We start from the raw sequence: 13,763 nt of genomic DNA on the forward strand, positions 1-13,763 counted from the left end.
ATTTGAACAATTCAAATTGATATCGTTTCAAATTCACTCAATTTAGTAATTCAAGATGTTCATGTTTTACGAGCTAGTAAAGGGATCTTATAGACCTACAGATCATGAGCTCCAACAATTTAAGATTAATTGGCTAAAACTCTTTAGACCAGATTAATTCACACTACTATAGCTCGATAGTTGCACTCTCTTTAATGTAGATATATTTGTGTCAACTTGATTTAACCATAATCAGTAAGTCGACTTCATAGGTTGTTCGTAATAACGACTGGGCCAATATGTTGTTTCTACCCCCGATATTACGTCTTGCTCCTTAAGTTCCATTGATCCTCTAATGAACAATTAGTTTGTGATCTAATCACTAAACCAGATCCCTCTTGGGCCAATGAGGGTGGGGGCCCCTTATTCAAGACTTGGATTCAATACTTAAGAGAACAACCTTTTTTCTATCCCTAAACTGAGTAAGCGTGAATCCCTTATTGCATCCTATGTCCCCAACTATCTACCCAGTCTTACCCCTGAAATGGGAGGCTTATTGAGCCGACGTTGTTAAGCTAACCCTCACTTATGCAAATCTAAGGATAATCCCGAATAAACAGGGGTTCATAATTAGCTTAGGATTAAGATTGAGTTACCTAAGTCGTCTAAGCGAAATAGTCAGTCTTAAATAGTAAACGGCATTATAAAATAAGATGACTTATTTCTTGGTCCAATCTTATGCAAACTCATTGCATAGGACGCCCCCACTCCTTATGTCAATATATGAACGAATCAGGATTACTTCGTTTGTAGCATCTTTACAACAACTTGTAACAATGACAGAGTGGGTCGCATCCATTAGTGTTATCAGAACTAGGTTCCCAACCTTTTTTGTATACTATAGATTACTTTGACTATTTACTTGGACCTAATCCACTTGTATGTCTCCATATAAAGTTCAAGTATTCATATAATAGTCATGGATCTTAGCTTATTGGATTTAGATTTTATAAGTGCAATTTATAGATTCAATAACAACTTTATTGAAGAAATGTTGAATATCATCTTTATTGTTAATAGAATATATTTAACTTTACAAACTACGAGTTTTAAGACATATACCCAACATCCAGGTCTTGAACAAGAGGTTCAACCCTCTCATTGGCCCGTGAATGACTTGATTTAGTCGTGAATGACTTGGTTTAGTTATTGGATCACAAACCAATCGTTCATTAAAGGATCAATAGGCCTTAAGGAGCAAGATGTAATTTTAGGGGTAAAAACAACATTTGACCTAGTCGTGATTACGAACAACCTGTGAAAGATCGACTTACTGATTATGGTTAAATAAAGTGACAGAAATATATCTACAATGAGAAGAGTGTAACCAATGAATTATAACCACTGAACTATAGTAGTGTGTCTCGATAGTTAATAAATATTGATGTCTAAAGAGTTTAGCCAATTAATATCAAATCGTTGGAACTCGTGATCTGTAGGTCCATAAGGTCCCTCTACTAGCTGGTTAATCTAAGATTAGTATATTGAGAAAATTTGAATCATTCAAAATCCAATTCTAGAATTAAATTTGAAATATTTATTTTTTAAATTAAGATTTAAATTTGAATCGTTCAATTTTAAATTAGGATTTGAATAATTATATTCGACATAATTAACGAGATCAGAGAGATTTAAATATTAATTACATGAATAGGATTCATGTATGATATAGATGTTTAATTAATATAATATTTGATATTAAATTATTGTTTAATTAATTAATTAAAATAAATCAATTTCATATTAAGAAATTCAATTTAGAAAATTGAATTTGATTTAAATTAATTAAATTAAAATTTGTATAATTTAATTAAATTAAAATTAAATTTGCTAATTGTTTTTTGAGAAAAAATCAATTAAAAATTGGAAATTGGTTGAGATAGTTGGACTTTGATGTCAACATATTGACTTAGTGCATGCATGTATTAGATACATAAAAAGCTTCAATTTTGAATTGAAAGATGAGGATACATGCTGAACATCAAAATTTTTCTGCAGAAAATTATTCTGTCCTCCCTCTCTTGATTAAGATCATTTTTTAGTTTCACCAACTCAAATCCAAGTTGGAGAATAGTTGAGAAGGCTCTCTTGATAGTTTACTATTGATTTGAAGGTCAAATTCGTAACGAACAGCTTGAATTTGGAGAGGTTCTAAGGTATAAGTTCTTAAAATCCTGGGGGAGAGAACTAATACACACCTGGACCAAAATGCAAGAGCAAATAGTGTTCAACACCATGGAGGATATGCTCATCATGAACCATTTTAAATCTAACATTATTGTTGGGATGTGTGCTCTCTAAACTTTTCTTTCCTTGTATAAAACAACCACTTTTGATAATCTCAAAAACAGATAAGAGGGGCATAGGTGGTTGACATAAAAACAGAAAGGAAGGGGGGCGGGGGCGGTAAAGGAGGAGAAAAAAGCCCCAACTCAGCCTGCTTTTGCAAGCTTCTTGTTTTGGGTCCTTAGGCATAAAATAATAATATTTCATTATTATTACATATGAACAAATAAATATAAATGTAGGTGGCCGATTTCACAAACAAAGCTTTTTCTAAGGGCTTTCTTTTTTTGCTTTTTTTACCTTCTTTTTCCATCTCACGGCCATCCAGACAATAGTAAGATAAAATTTGAGCGGCTTACTGAGGAAAATGGAAGTTTATGGAGCTGATTGCCACTCAGGATCTCAACTCTGAAGGAACCAAATGAAGATGGCGATGGGAGATTGAGAAAAATGGTTGCTGGCTTTGCCTCAACAACAGAGCTATTAACATGCCAACAATAGACATTCTCCAAAGACTTGAATGTCCAATAACAATTTACTGCATAATTATTTCTCTCCCAGATGTATATAGTGCACGTACTTTACAGTAATCGTAGCACGGTGGGCCGTGCCTTATCATACATTTTCTTCCCTCTTGATCTCGTTTTCTTCCTGACCATATGCCGAGTTGAACTGCTCTTGTAACTGTAAGCTCAAAATTGAGCGTCAGTGGAAGCCTAAAGGCATGTTTAGAAGTGATTTTAAAAATTATTTTTATCAAATTTAATATTTGAATCGTTCAAAGTCCATTTATATATAGATATAACTACTTTCATGGAGAAAAAATGAAAGAATACAAGGGCATAAAAAAAACCAAACCCTCAAAAACCCTTATGAAGAAATGGTAGTATACATCTAGAAAAACCAAACCCACAAAAACCCCTCTAAAGAAAGATTTCCAACTAAGATGCTACTACCTAGAGAAAATGTACAAAAAGTCTTTGAAATCAAAGCCCAAAGAGAAATAGAGAACCTCACCAAGGACAAGATATAAACATTATATATATATATATATATATATATATTGCACTTGATATAAATGACTTTAACCATTTCAAAAGCACCTCCGAACATACCCTTAAGTACCCCGAATTTCCAACTACGGTTTTGAACTCATCAAAATGACCGTTTGTTAAAAAAAAAAAGGAAAAAATGCTAGTTACGTCAATTGTAGGGAAAGTAAAAGCTTAGAACAACTCACTTGAATGTATTTCAACTTTTCAGCGGTCAATTCATAAGTCAAATGCGTCATTCTGGAAAGAAAACGAGGGTCAGTGAAATATATGCAACTATAAAATTTTGTCGGTTCAAGGAAAATCTGGAAAAATTGGTATAACAAAATTCTAGAAAACCAAACCCACCGAGCTTGAAGTTCAGAGACTTTCCGAAGCAGTAAACGCTCTCTCTCAACCGCCGCTGTTTCAGCCTGCCAGAAAGAGGATCTCTACATATCAGAAGGGTGAGGCTTTTCATACCCACACCTAACTACTTGCATTGCATCAGATTCCAATGAAAGACAGTAAATTGATAATCTGATTCTGAGCTAAGAACATGAGGAGATAAATTTCAGTTAAAAGTCCTGGTTTTACAAATTTCATTTTCATTTTTGCAGTTGTATAACCGAATTGAGGTTGTCAGTTGTCACATTTATAAAAGCATATGAATGTAACTTATTAAATTGCTAAAAACTGTCACATACTAGCATCCCCAAGTCGCACCACATAATATTCAACCAATTCAAACAGAATTTAATAATGAATTTATGAAAATCCAGATAGAGACATTTATATAAATTAGAATATTGGGCCAAATTATCTAGGAAGACAGACAACTGATCTTGATCAGTTAAGATCGTTAGAGCAACTGTTTCCACCAATCATATAACACAACCACGTGGGCAAGAAGGTAGAAGAACCAAGTAGGCGAGTACATAATTGAAGATATAAAAATTGTATATTGATTGCACTTACACTTCCATTATTCTCCGAGCTTCGAGGCAATGGAGGCAACTTTCCATTTTGAGTAGCTAGTATTTTAGAGGGAAAATAATATCTCACACGTTAGGCAAAAAACCCATATAACATAATATGTCAGTCATCCAATAAATCCTTTTTTACTTACCATCAACCACGTCTGCTGTTTGTAAGCTATTCAACAAGTTCGCTATAAGATCCTGAAATCAATATAAAAGCCAATTTCTTAACGACTGAATTTGACTAAAAAATTCCTTGGTGCCAGGATTAATTTAGGAGACCGAGTTACAAAAGTCAACCAAAGTCTTAATGTTACTTTACCTGTTGAATTGAGGTCTGATGGAAAAGATTCTGAAGATGAGGCAGAAGAACTGATGTAGGCACGTTGATGTTGCAAGCCTCCTTAGGGGGTTGACTGACAGACTGAAAACAGAAAAATGATATCACAGAGATGGACAAATGTTAATTTTATTCAATGACTCTCATGGAAACGTAACTCCACCTATAGCTGATTGTGATTCATATAGGAAGCATACAAAATAAAGTTTTTTCCCCCTTTAAATCAAACGACCAAACACACTCCAATTACTAAATATTAAATGTGTTTTTTAATAGAAACAACTGCTATCATTGAGAAAAAAATGAAATAATACAAGGGAATACAAAAAGACCAAGCCCACAAAAACCCTTAGATAAAGGATTCCCAACTAAGTAAAATGTTGACAAGAGAATAATTACAAAAGGTCTTCGAAACCGAAGCCCAAAGAGAAACATGAAACCTCACAAAAGACCAAACCTCAATATGGTCTCTCTCCACACCATGAAACACCCTGTTGTTTCTCTCCCCCAAAGATCCCACAGTAATGTGCACAAACCCGCTAGCTAAAGAAAGCAGCCTTTCTCTTTGAAAAGCGGATGGAGGAGGAACTCCCCGATCATCAAACGAATATCCCTCTTACAAGTACTAGATATTAAATGATGCTTATATGCCAAGTGGCAGGTCACCAAAGCAACCAACAAGAAAGCAAGGGGAAAAAAGATTTATATAAACAATTTTCCAAGGAATAAATGCATCGATGTATGTACTCATAGACCATAATATAATATAAAATAATTTGTCTAAAAGAACTTTTGAATTCTAGTAATCATAAAGAGACAAAAGAAAATGGGGATATCTTACGAACCTGCTTGGAATCGAATATCCAATCACCAACACTAGCTGACTTTCGTAGAGGAGAGTTCTGAACACATATCAAAGTAACAGAACTCAGAAAGTAGACATCAACTAGCCCACAAATGGTCATAAGCAAAGAATGATAACGAACCTGTGAAGAGCGACGTGAAACCGTGCTCAATGGAATATCCTAAGCCAGCTTTCAAGTTAGTTTCAGTCAGCTTGCATATGAAATTAAATAATTGTATAGCCTTACCTTTACGAGATCTAGGTTCTCTGACGTCACTGAAAAACGTCCCTTAATTTGCACAAGATTAGCTTTGGATTTGTCATCCATTGAATCTCTAAACCCTGTTACAAGATGAATAAAAAAGATTACAGCCGAAAAAACTCACAAGCAGGAAACACAATTTGGCCACCATCATGCAAATCTCAAATGCTGGAGGTTTGAGCAAGACACTGAAGTCAGTTTACCATTTTAAACATTCTTGCAGTTAGAATTCAAATAATTAGATAGCCATGCTCCGATAATGAGCTTAACAAATCGAGTAATGACATTTTCTGTATAAAACCAATTTCTACCATTTAATAAACACCATTAAAAAAAACATAAGATGCATCAATCACTGAAGCAATGTTGTAGTTAAAGCATGACAAGCAGCAATCTTCCACACAGGCGAGATCCCTTGCTCACCGTATGAAAGGTCTTCTACCAACTACCATCAACCAAAGAACCTCTACATGTGTGTATTATATCAATAACAAATCCAAATCAATTCAGGTTAAAACAAAGCTAATCAGATAACAAAAAAATTATGCTGATTGCTGAAAGAGACAGCACAATGTCAAAAAAAAAATTCATAAAAAAGAACATAAGGCAAAATGATGAAGATGTAAACCAGTTTCTCATAAGAAATTCAAATTATCAAAGTAAAAGAAGGTGAGATATTATTTCCATTACATATAAAAGTAAGATTCATTGTATTATCTATAACAAGATTAAAGTACATAGAAGTCAGATTTGTATGCTAGGTGAGACGAAGATGCAAGCCATGCTATACTTTTGACTGATTGGGCCCCAAAACAGTTTGTTGACTACAAAATGATTTCATCAATGAATCAGTTGGATGCTTGTTAGCCAAAAAAATTCTCTTTCTTTATGCCGCAATAAAAAATTGGATTAAATAAATGTGATTTGACATTGAGTATCAATTAAAAATTAAAATGAGATCTTGAACACAGCTACTACTTAAAAGCTATGACATCATTACCTCCAGAAGATTTTATGGGAGCCGATAGGCTGTTTGCCGAGGCGCGGTTTGGCAGCATTAGTGGACCACTGAAGCTTGGAGCTTGCCGTGCTTCTCGACGATTTTTTTCAGCAGATGGTTGAATTTCAGAATCAAACCTAACAATCAGCAATGGCACAAAAATATCATTGCAACCGTCATAGCATTAACCAGCTAAAACTAAATAGCTGCATGATTCAAGTAAATGGTGGTTCTTCAATGCCTTCTTGTTCCACCCAGGCTTTGATCTGGATTATCAGGTGAATAACTACAGTTAAAAAATTAAATAATCTCATTACTACACCCAAACTTTCTCGTTTCTTGAACTCCAATTGTACTCCAAGGTCTAGTAACCGATCAATATGTCACAGATTAGATCTTCCACCCCCTTTTAATGCCGTTATCCACATAGGTTAATTGGGTTGGAACTGGAAGGAGGGATGTGCGGCTGATACATAGGAGGAAGGGACAACATTGAACTACAGGATCTATTATGCACAATTCAAGCCCTCTTGAATAGGGTTTCCTTTTGAGGGATTGTCTTTTTGTAAACCTTTGTATTGTTTCATTTTTCCTCGATGAAAGTTATTTCAGGTAATTAAAAAAAATACAAGAAAGTAAAAAGGCTTGCAGACATTTTTCTTTCTTCAAATTGAAAGTTAGATTAAATCCAAATTTACTTCGGATATGTTCGATTTAACTTATCAAATGTTTAATTTTGAAACACTTTCAAAGTGTATTTTAATCACTTTTAATCAAATGAGTTTAAATAAATTGTTTTCAAGAACATTTTTTTCTCTAATCAATCCATACAAGCCCTTCAGCACAAAAATATTCAATAAGTGGAAGTAAATTCTTTTTCATGCAATGAGAGATAGAAATAAGGTGTTGTACAGGAGTGTATAACATAACTCCCACATACTAGCATCATCTCAAGAAACAATCCAGCAAATGATGAGACTTATGAATATGAAACCATGAAAAAGTACAAACCTCTCAGAGCCTCGCACTCTTTCTGATAAAGAATGACTGAGCACAATGCCAGGTAGAAGTGGACCGCTTTGAGTTTGACGACCTTTTGGCATTTGGGTTTTGGCCTTGCCTTGTACAATGTCTTGGCCAGAGGTAGATGCTTCTGCTTCGGTGCTAGTTCCATTTCTCTTCCATCCAGTTTTTTCTTGCAACCCCGCTTTCAGCATATCAGTTTCCATAAAGTTTCCCTTTTTGCTCAAGCACTCTACTTGTGACAATCCCTGACCACTTGCCCCTACTCCATATTCTTCCTGAGATGATTCATTGTATGAATTGAAATTCCTCAAACTAGATTGAGGACAGTAGGCATCCTGACAATTACAAAGACTACAAATGAGCACATCAAAACCGGTTGAATATTTAATGAACTTGTGGGAGGAAAAAAATTCGAGTTAGCAAAACTCTAAACCTTAACACCACAAGAATTTATACTCTCCTCCTCTTCCTTCATCTCTGCCATATCATCATTCACCTATTCATACATATAAAAATTAAGGATAGAATCAGATTCTGACTAAAGAACAGTAACATAGTCAAGTTAAATACTATGGTCAAAAGTGCAGCAAGGAAAACTTGACACTTACCAGGGAAGCTTGGGCTTTCAAATCCTCAACATCAAAGTTCCATGCACTAACTCCTCGCTGGTACTCACTCTGGTGAAAGCAAGATACGACACACCCAGTAAAGAAGAGTTCAAAGAAAAGAAGAAAAAAAATGTGCACGGTGTAAACAAAAGAAAAAGAAGAAAAAAATCCTCCCCTTTTTCTTCATAAAATGGAGATTTTTTTTTGATGTATAGGTAGAAACAAATAGACCAAGAAATCACGATTAGGATTAGTTTCCATGATTGATTAAAATTAGGATTAGTTTCCTTGGTTTATTATAATCAAGATTAGTTTCTTTGATTAATTAGGATTACAATTAGTTTGCTTTCCAATTCCATATAAACACAGAAATTATCTTCTTGTATTGGTAATTTTTAATTGATAATAAAGATTTTCATTTGATTCTTAGAGAGAATTGTTCTTTTATCTCTTAGGCTACATCAGATCATGTACAAACAAAAGAGAGATAATAAGGGTCCTTCAATTTTCTTGCAGAGACAAGTCAACACTTTCTATAAGACCTTGCAAAAACCCAATTATTTAGGACAGACTTCTTGAGTTAAATATGAGAAGAAAGACCTCACCAAATATTATTCATGGACAACAGGTACTATAAAATGACTTGAACAAGAAGTACTGAACCGATATATATAAAAGAAGAAGAACGAGAACGAGAACAAGAGTGGATAAATGACTTTAAGAAATATTTCCAACCTGTGATAATGCTTCTTGCTCTGCTGAAGGCATTTTCTTTAAGGCTAGCTGGGCAGCATCTTTAAGCTGCAAAATCAGATAACCCATCAGATTAACGAAACCATGACATATGTGTTGTAAAGCAGCAGAGAGGTCACCTGCAGGTCCTTTACACGATGTGAAAGAGGAGGCAAGTTAGCAAATAGTTTCTTCAAAGAAACCTCTGGAGGCTTAGCATTCTTGAAAAAGGAGTGCTTTAAAAGTTTCTCAGCTGTTGGCCTCTTGGTTTGATCTTTCACCAGGCACATTGCAACCATTTCTTTAAAAGACTGATTACAACTGGAAATCCTCTAATTAGAATACATCTAATAAATATTTACAAAGTACAATTCATGGATTTGGTCTAGCGACCTTTTAACCTTTTAATATGTAATATGCAGAATTTCCATTCAATGAAAAATCAAGCAATTAGCGACTTCAAGGAGCATATAAACAATAAACAGTTAGCTGAAAACCAGACTAGGTACATATAAATATGAGATGAATCAAAGCTACAAAAGACGGAGATAAAAACAAAAATTTGTTTATGGGCTGGGTTTGATCTCAAGTTTTAGACCCTCAACAAATGCTTAAGCTTTAGAACACAGTAGTTAACTAGGGCAACATTAGAAATGTTGACATCACTGGGATGGGAACCCTACCTAAAACTGGCCAGCACAATCCCAAGCTCGATAAAACATATAGGGGAAATATATTCAAACCAAAGCAACATTTCTTTGTAGGAATAAACTTGTCATCAATATATAACAGTATTTTGCATAGTAATCATTCAGTAACTTCATCCATGAAGGGAAAAAAAAAAACCAACGAAACACTTATACCTTAGAGAACCGTTTGTCTCTATCATAATCCAGCCCAGGAGGAGCATTTTGTATGGTCATAAGAAGCACCTATTAAGAAAACAAGGGCGAAGGGGACGAAGAATGAAATGAAACGGTCAGATGTGGAAATACAAATATCATGAATAAAGCTCAGTTATGTACATGTCAACATGCCTTCATTGGAGGATATTTTGAAAATGGTGCATGACCATGAGCCAACTCCAAAGCTGTAATACCAAAGGACCAAATATCAGCCCTGCACATAATGATGAAAGGAATCAATGAGAGGCCTTCCTACATTCTTTGGGAGAATTTGGTTCTCCACGGTCAAGGGAGAAGAAATGGGCATCCTATACCCATGTTATTATTGAGCATTGGCATCCAAAAGTAAACAAACCAAAAATAATTAAAACAAAAACCAATTGGTTTAATGGATTCATTTGATGTTAATCATTCATTTTATAGTAACAAATAATTCATTTCAAATTTATTATAGGTAATGTGCTCAACATTGGTAAAAAATCTAATTTACCTTTATGCAAATAATTTTCTAAATAAAAATATTGTTATATTTCCGGCAATAAACAAATGATCATTTTAAAATTCTCATTCATAAATACCAACCAAGTTCGTTCTATTCCAGGCATCACATTTCAAGTTGCAAATTTTGTTCTTAAATACCAAACATGCTCTGACAGTGCCATGGGAGAAGGTAAACATAGGTTGGCTGTAATTTTTCGTTTTATTAATAAACTTTGTTTCTTCACACACACACTAATAACTTCAAATATAACTACTTCCCACAATGGGAATTGGGGAAGCATGTAATAGCTGAAAGTGAAATAAACAGCATTTCATGCCCAAACCCTGAAGATTGGATCTAGAACTCTATAGTATGTCCTCACCAACATGAAAGATGAAACCAAAAAAAAACTATTGTCATTGTGAAAGTAAACCTAGAGATTGTATGATAATATTTGATCTGAAGTCTATATCAAACAAACTCACTTGGAATTATATCCCGTTCCTGGCTGCAATACCTCTGGTGCCATCCTAAGAAAAAGTTAAATTGGTCAAATTTGGTTGTTATAAAAAACATGAGAAGGTTGAAAAGTATTCTCTAAAAAAGATAAATCTTACCAGCATGGGGTTCCCACAAAGGTATTTCTGGAGCGCTGTCTATCACCTGTATCAAACATGCAAGCTGAAACACCAAAATCAGCAAGCTTCACAGACCCATTACTATCAAGTAGTATATTTCCAGCCTGCAAAAACAAATATTAAAAAATAATAAAATAAGAGCCTTCTCATTATTAAATGGTTACACTTGAGGGGGAAAGGGGGACAAAACCAAGAATTAGTGTGAAAGAAGTAACTAGACCTTCACATCCCGATGTATGTGTCCTTGGCGATGAAGGTACTCCAAAGCTTTAAGAGTCTCTTTCAGGATAGAACCAATAGCAACCTCTTCAAAGCCATCTGAGTATGCTGTCTTCATTAGGTGCAAACAAGAACCCTCTGCCATGAATGGCATGACAACCCAAAGGTTTCGTTCAACAACAAATGAACAATAAGCCCTTACAAGGTTTGGATGATCTATCAAACTCATTGTTTGAGCCTCCCTACGTATATCATCCTGTCAAAACAGAAGATACTTAAGACATGATTAAGGGTCACTAACTTAATGTTGTTATCGTATCGAGCAAAAGAACTGAGTCAGCATTTAAAGATTAAAACAAAAAGTTAACATATTATAGTGAGTGCTAAAAACTTTAAGGGACCCTCTTGGACCAAGTGTGGTTTTCATAAAAAATTTTGTTTGTGAACTAGACTGCTAATCACTTCTTTCTTGTACTTTTCTTTTTGTTAAAACTCCTCTTTCGCGCACGCATGCATAGAGAGGGGCTGGAGTGTATATAAGGAACTTCTATGGGAACGAAGACCACCTATCAGTGCATTACCCACTCTATTGTCTAGTCACTTTGGGAAAAACTTGGGAAGGTTATTGAATATACCTGGGTTCCAGGCAGATAATAGGAGCCCATTTCCTGTCTTTTCTTTTTTCTTTTCTTTTTTTTCTTTTTTATGTTATTTGTACCAAAAATACTAATCTTATGAACAAAGTTGAAGAAGCTAGGGGAAATTTCTGTAACTTTTTTCATTTTAAAATAGCAGAAAATATAGTAACCATTTATAAGGAAATTGGTTTGTTCTACTTAATATGGTATTGACATAACACGTATTTACTAGGTTCCTACCATCTAGGATTTCTTTCAGGCTCAGCCAATAAATAAGGCAGCGTTCGGCATATCTCCACCCCCAACCCCATGCTAAAATCACTCCGTTCCTGAACCTCCCAATAAAAAAATGGAGATATTGCTCATCCCGAGCTTTTCTTGATCGTCATTTATATCCCACATTCACGGCCTACATTTTCTGCAGTAATCTTCATCTCGATCTAGTTCAAAGGTTCAAACTTTCTGACTTGAAAAGTACAAATTTCTAGTTAAATATTCGTTAAAACAAAAATTAGGCATCCGTTCCTCGCTTGCCAGTGTAGCGAATCAAACGCAAAAACAATGGAACCGAGAAACAGCTATGCTGAAGTCACTTCAGTATGTACGCATAATCTAACCTCAAGGGAAACCACAAAGGTTGTCTTCGACAATTATACTCATATCCCCGAAATTTCACCAACAATTATAAAAGATCAAAACTACGGAAATTTAACAAATCCGACATCAGAAAGAGGATGAAAGAAAATTTAATAAGTAAAAGGTACCAAACTATCATGATGTTAAGCACATCAGCAAGCACCTCTCCATCCCCATCCCCACATGAACACAAACCAACTAAATCAATAACAACCCAACCCCGATCTTAAACAAACAAAGCCAAAGGGTCAAGTAAACAACTACAAAAACACAAAAAACTAAGCTAATTAACAACAATTCAGAGCACAAACAACAGAAGGAGCAATAAAACTGACAAGATTACTATTGCAGCGATCAAGATCCAAACACTTGATGGCGACAACTTCATTTGACGGAGTATAGATCGCTCTAAAAACAGTAGCACTAGCACCATAACCAATCTCTTCAAGAAGCTTATAATCAGTGGAATTAGCGGTGTAAGTCCTCTGTCTTCCCCCCATCATGCCCATAACCTAAGGAAGATTTGACAACCACAAAGAACTCTGATCGGAAAACCACTTTAGAGTGGGAAAATGAGTGAGAAGAAGGTGTTAGGAGGTGTGGCGATAAAATATCAGGTCGTTGACCGCCATTGAAGCGGTAGAGAGAGAAAGGGGGAGAAAGGAGAGAGAAAGGGGGAGAAGATTATTTGGGGGTGGAAGATGCAAATAGAGAGGAGTTAAAAGGGTGATGACGTGTACACGGCCCACCAAGGCCAAACCAGCCCATTGGTGATGCCAACCAAAGTATTTCCAAAGTACTAATTCTAAATAGTTGCTTCCTATCTCATCCTCTCTCTCTTAGGGTTTTCTTTTTCAATTTCAACATGTGTTGGTCGGAATTCAAACTCTCAATCTTTCGGTTGAAAATATATGTCATAACTAGTGTAAATGAAACTATACTTAGGTTGGTTTTTCAAAATCGATTTAGATAACGTTTTGGTCTGTAAACTTTTAGGAGGTGTCTGGTCAATGAATTGGAGAGTATGGAGCTATAAACTCCACTCCTTGTTTGGTCTGACAAGTTTGTGGATCCCACTACTAAAAACAACAATTTTAT

At 35.0% G+C, this 13,763-nt stretch overlaps 1 protein-coding gene across 2 annotated transcripts; it reads right to left on the reverse strand.

Annotated features, from left to right (window-relative positions):
- Positions 1 to 2,456: 2,456 nt before the first annotated feature.
- On the reverse strand, positions 2,457 to 13,361 carry LOC120069000 (uncharacterized). Of its 2 annotated transcripts, XM_039020645.2 has the most exons (21): positions 13,001 to 13,361; positions 11,393 to 11,647; positions 11,152 to 11,276; positions 11,020 to 11,064; positions 10,186 to 10,267; positions 10,012 to 10,080; positions 9,289 to 9,459; positions 9,152 to 9,217; positions 8,417 to 8,485; positions 8,242 to 8,304; positions 7,794 to 8,143; positions 6,783 to 6,919; positions 5,768 to 5,862; positions 5,663 to 5,701; positions 5,522 to 5,578; positions 4,659 to 4,760; positions 4,486 to 4,537; positions 4,335 to 4,390; positions 3,726 to 3,790; positions 3,566 to 3,617; positions 2,457 to 3,009 (listed from the first exon to the last, which is right to left on the reverse strand). In XM_039020645.2, the coding sequence occupies exons 1-21, from the start codon at positions 13,172 to 13,174 to the stop codon at positions 2,941 to 2,943; spliced, it is 2,193 nt and encodes a 730-aa protein (XP_038876573.1). In that variant the 5' UTR covers positions 13,175 to 13,361; the 3' UTR covers positions 2,457 to 2,940. The 2 variants fall into 2 exon arrangements, with proteins under 2 accessions (XP_038876573.1, XP_038876574.1); XM_039020646.2 differs by lacking the exon at positions 5,663 to 5,701 and having other exon boundaries at positions 13,001 to 13,356.
- Positions 13,362 to 13,763: the final 402 nt, after the last annotated feature.

The sequence above is a fragment of the Benincasa hispida genome, chromosome 11 (genome assembly GCF_027475165.1).
Source record: "Benincasa hispida cultivar pf3 chromosome 11, pf3_genome.v1.1, whole genome shotgun sequence".
Classification (NCBI taxonomy): Eukaryota; Viridiplantae; Streptophyta; class Magnoliopsida; order Cucurbitales; family Cucurbitaceae; genus Benincasa; species Benincasa hispida.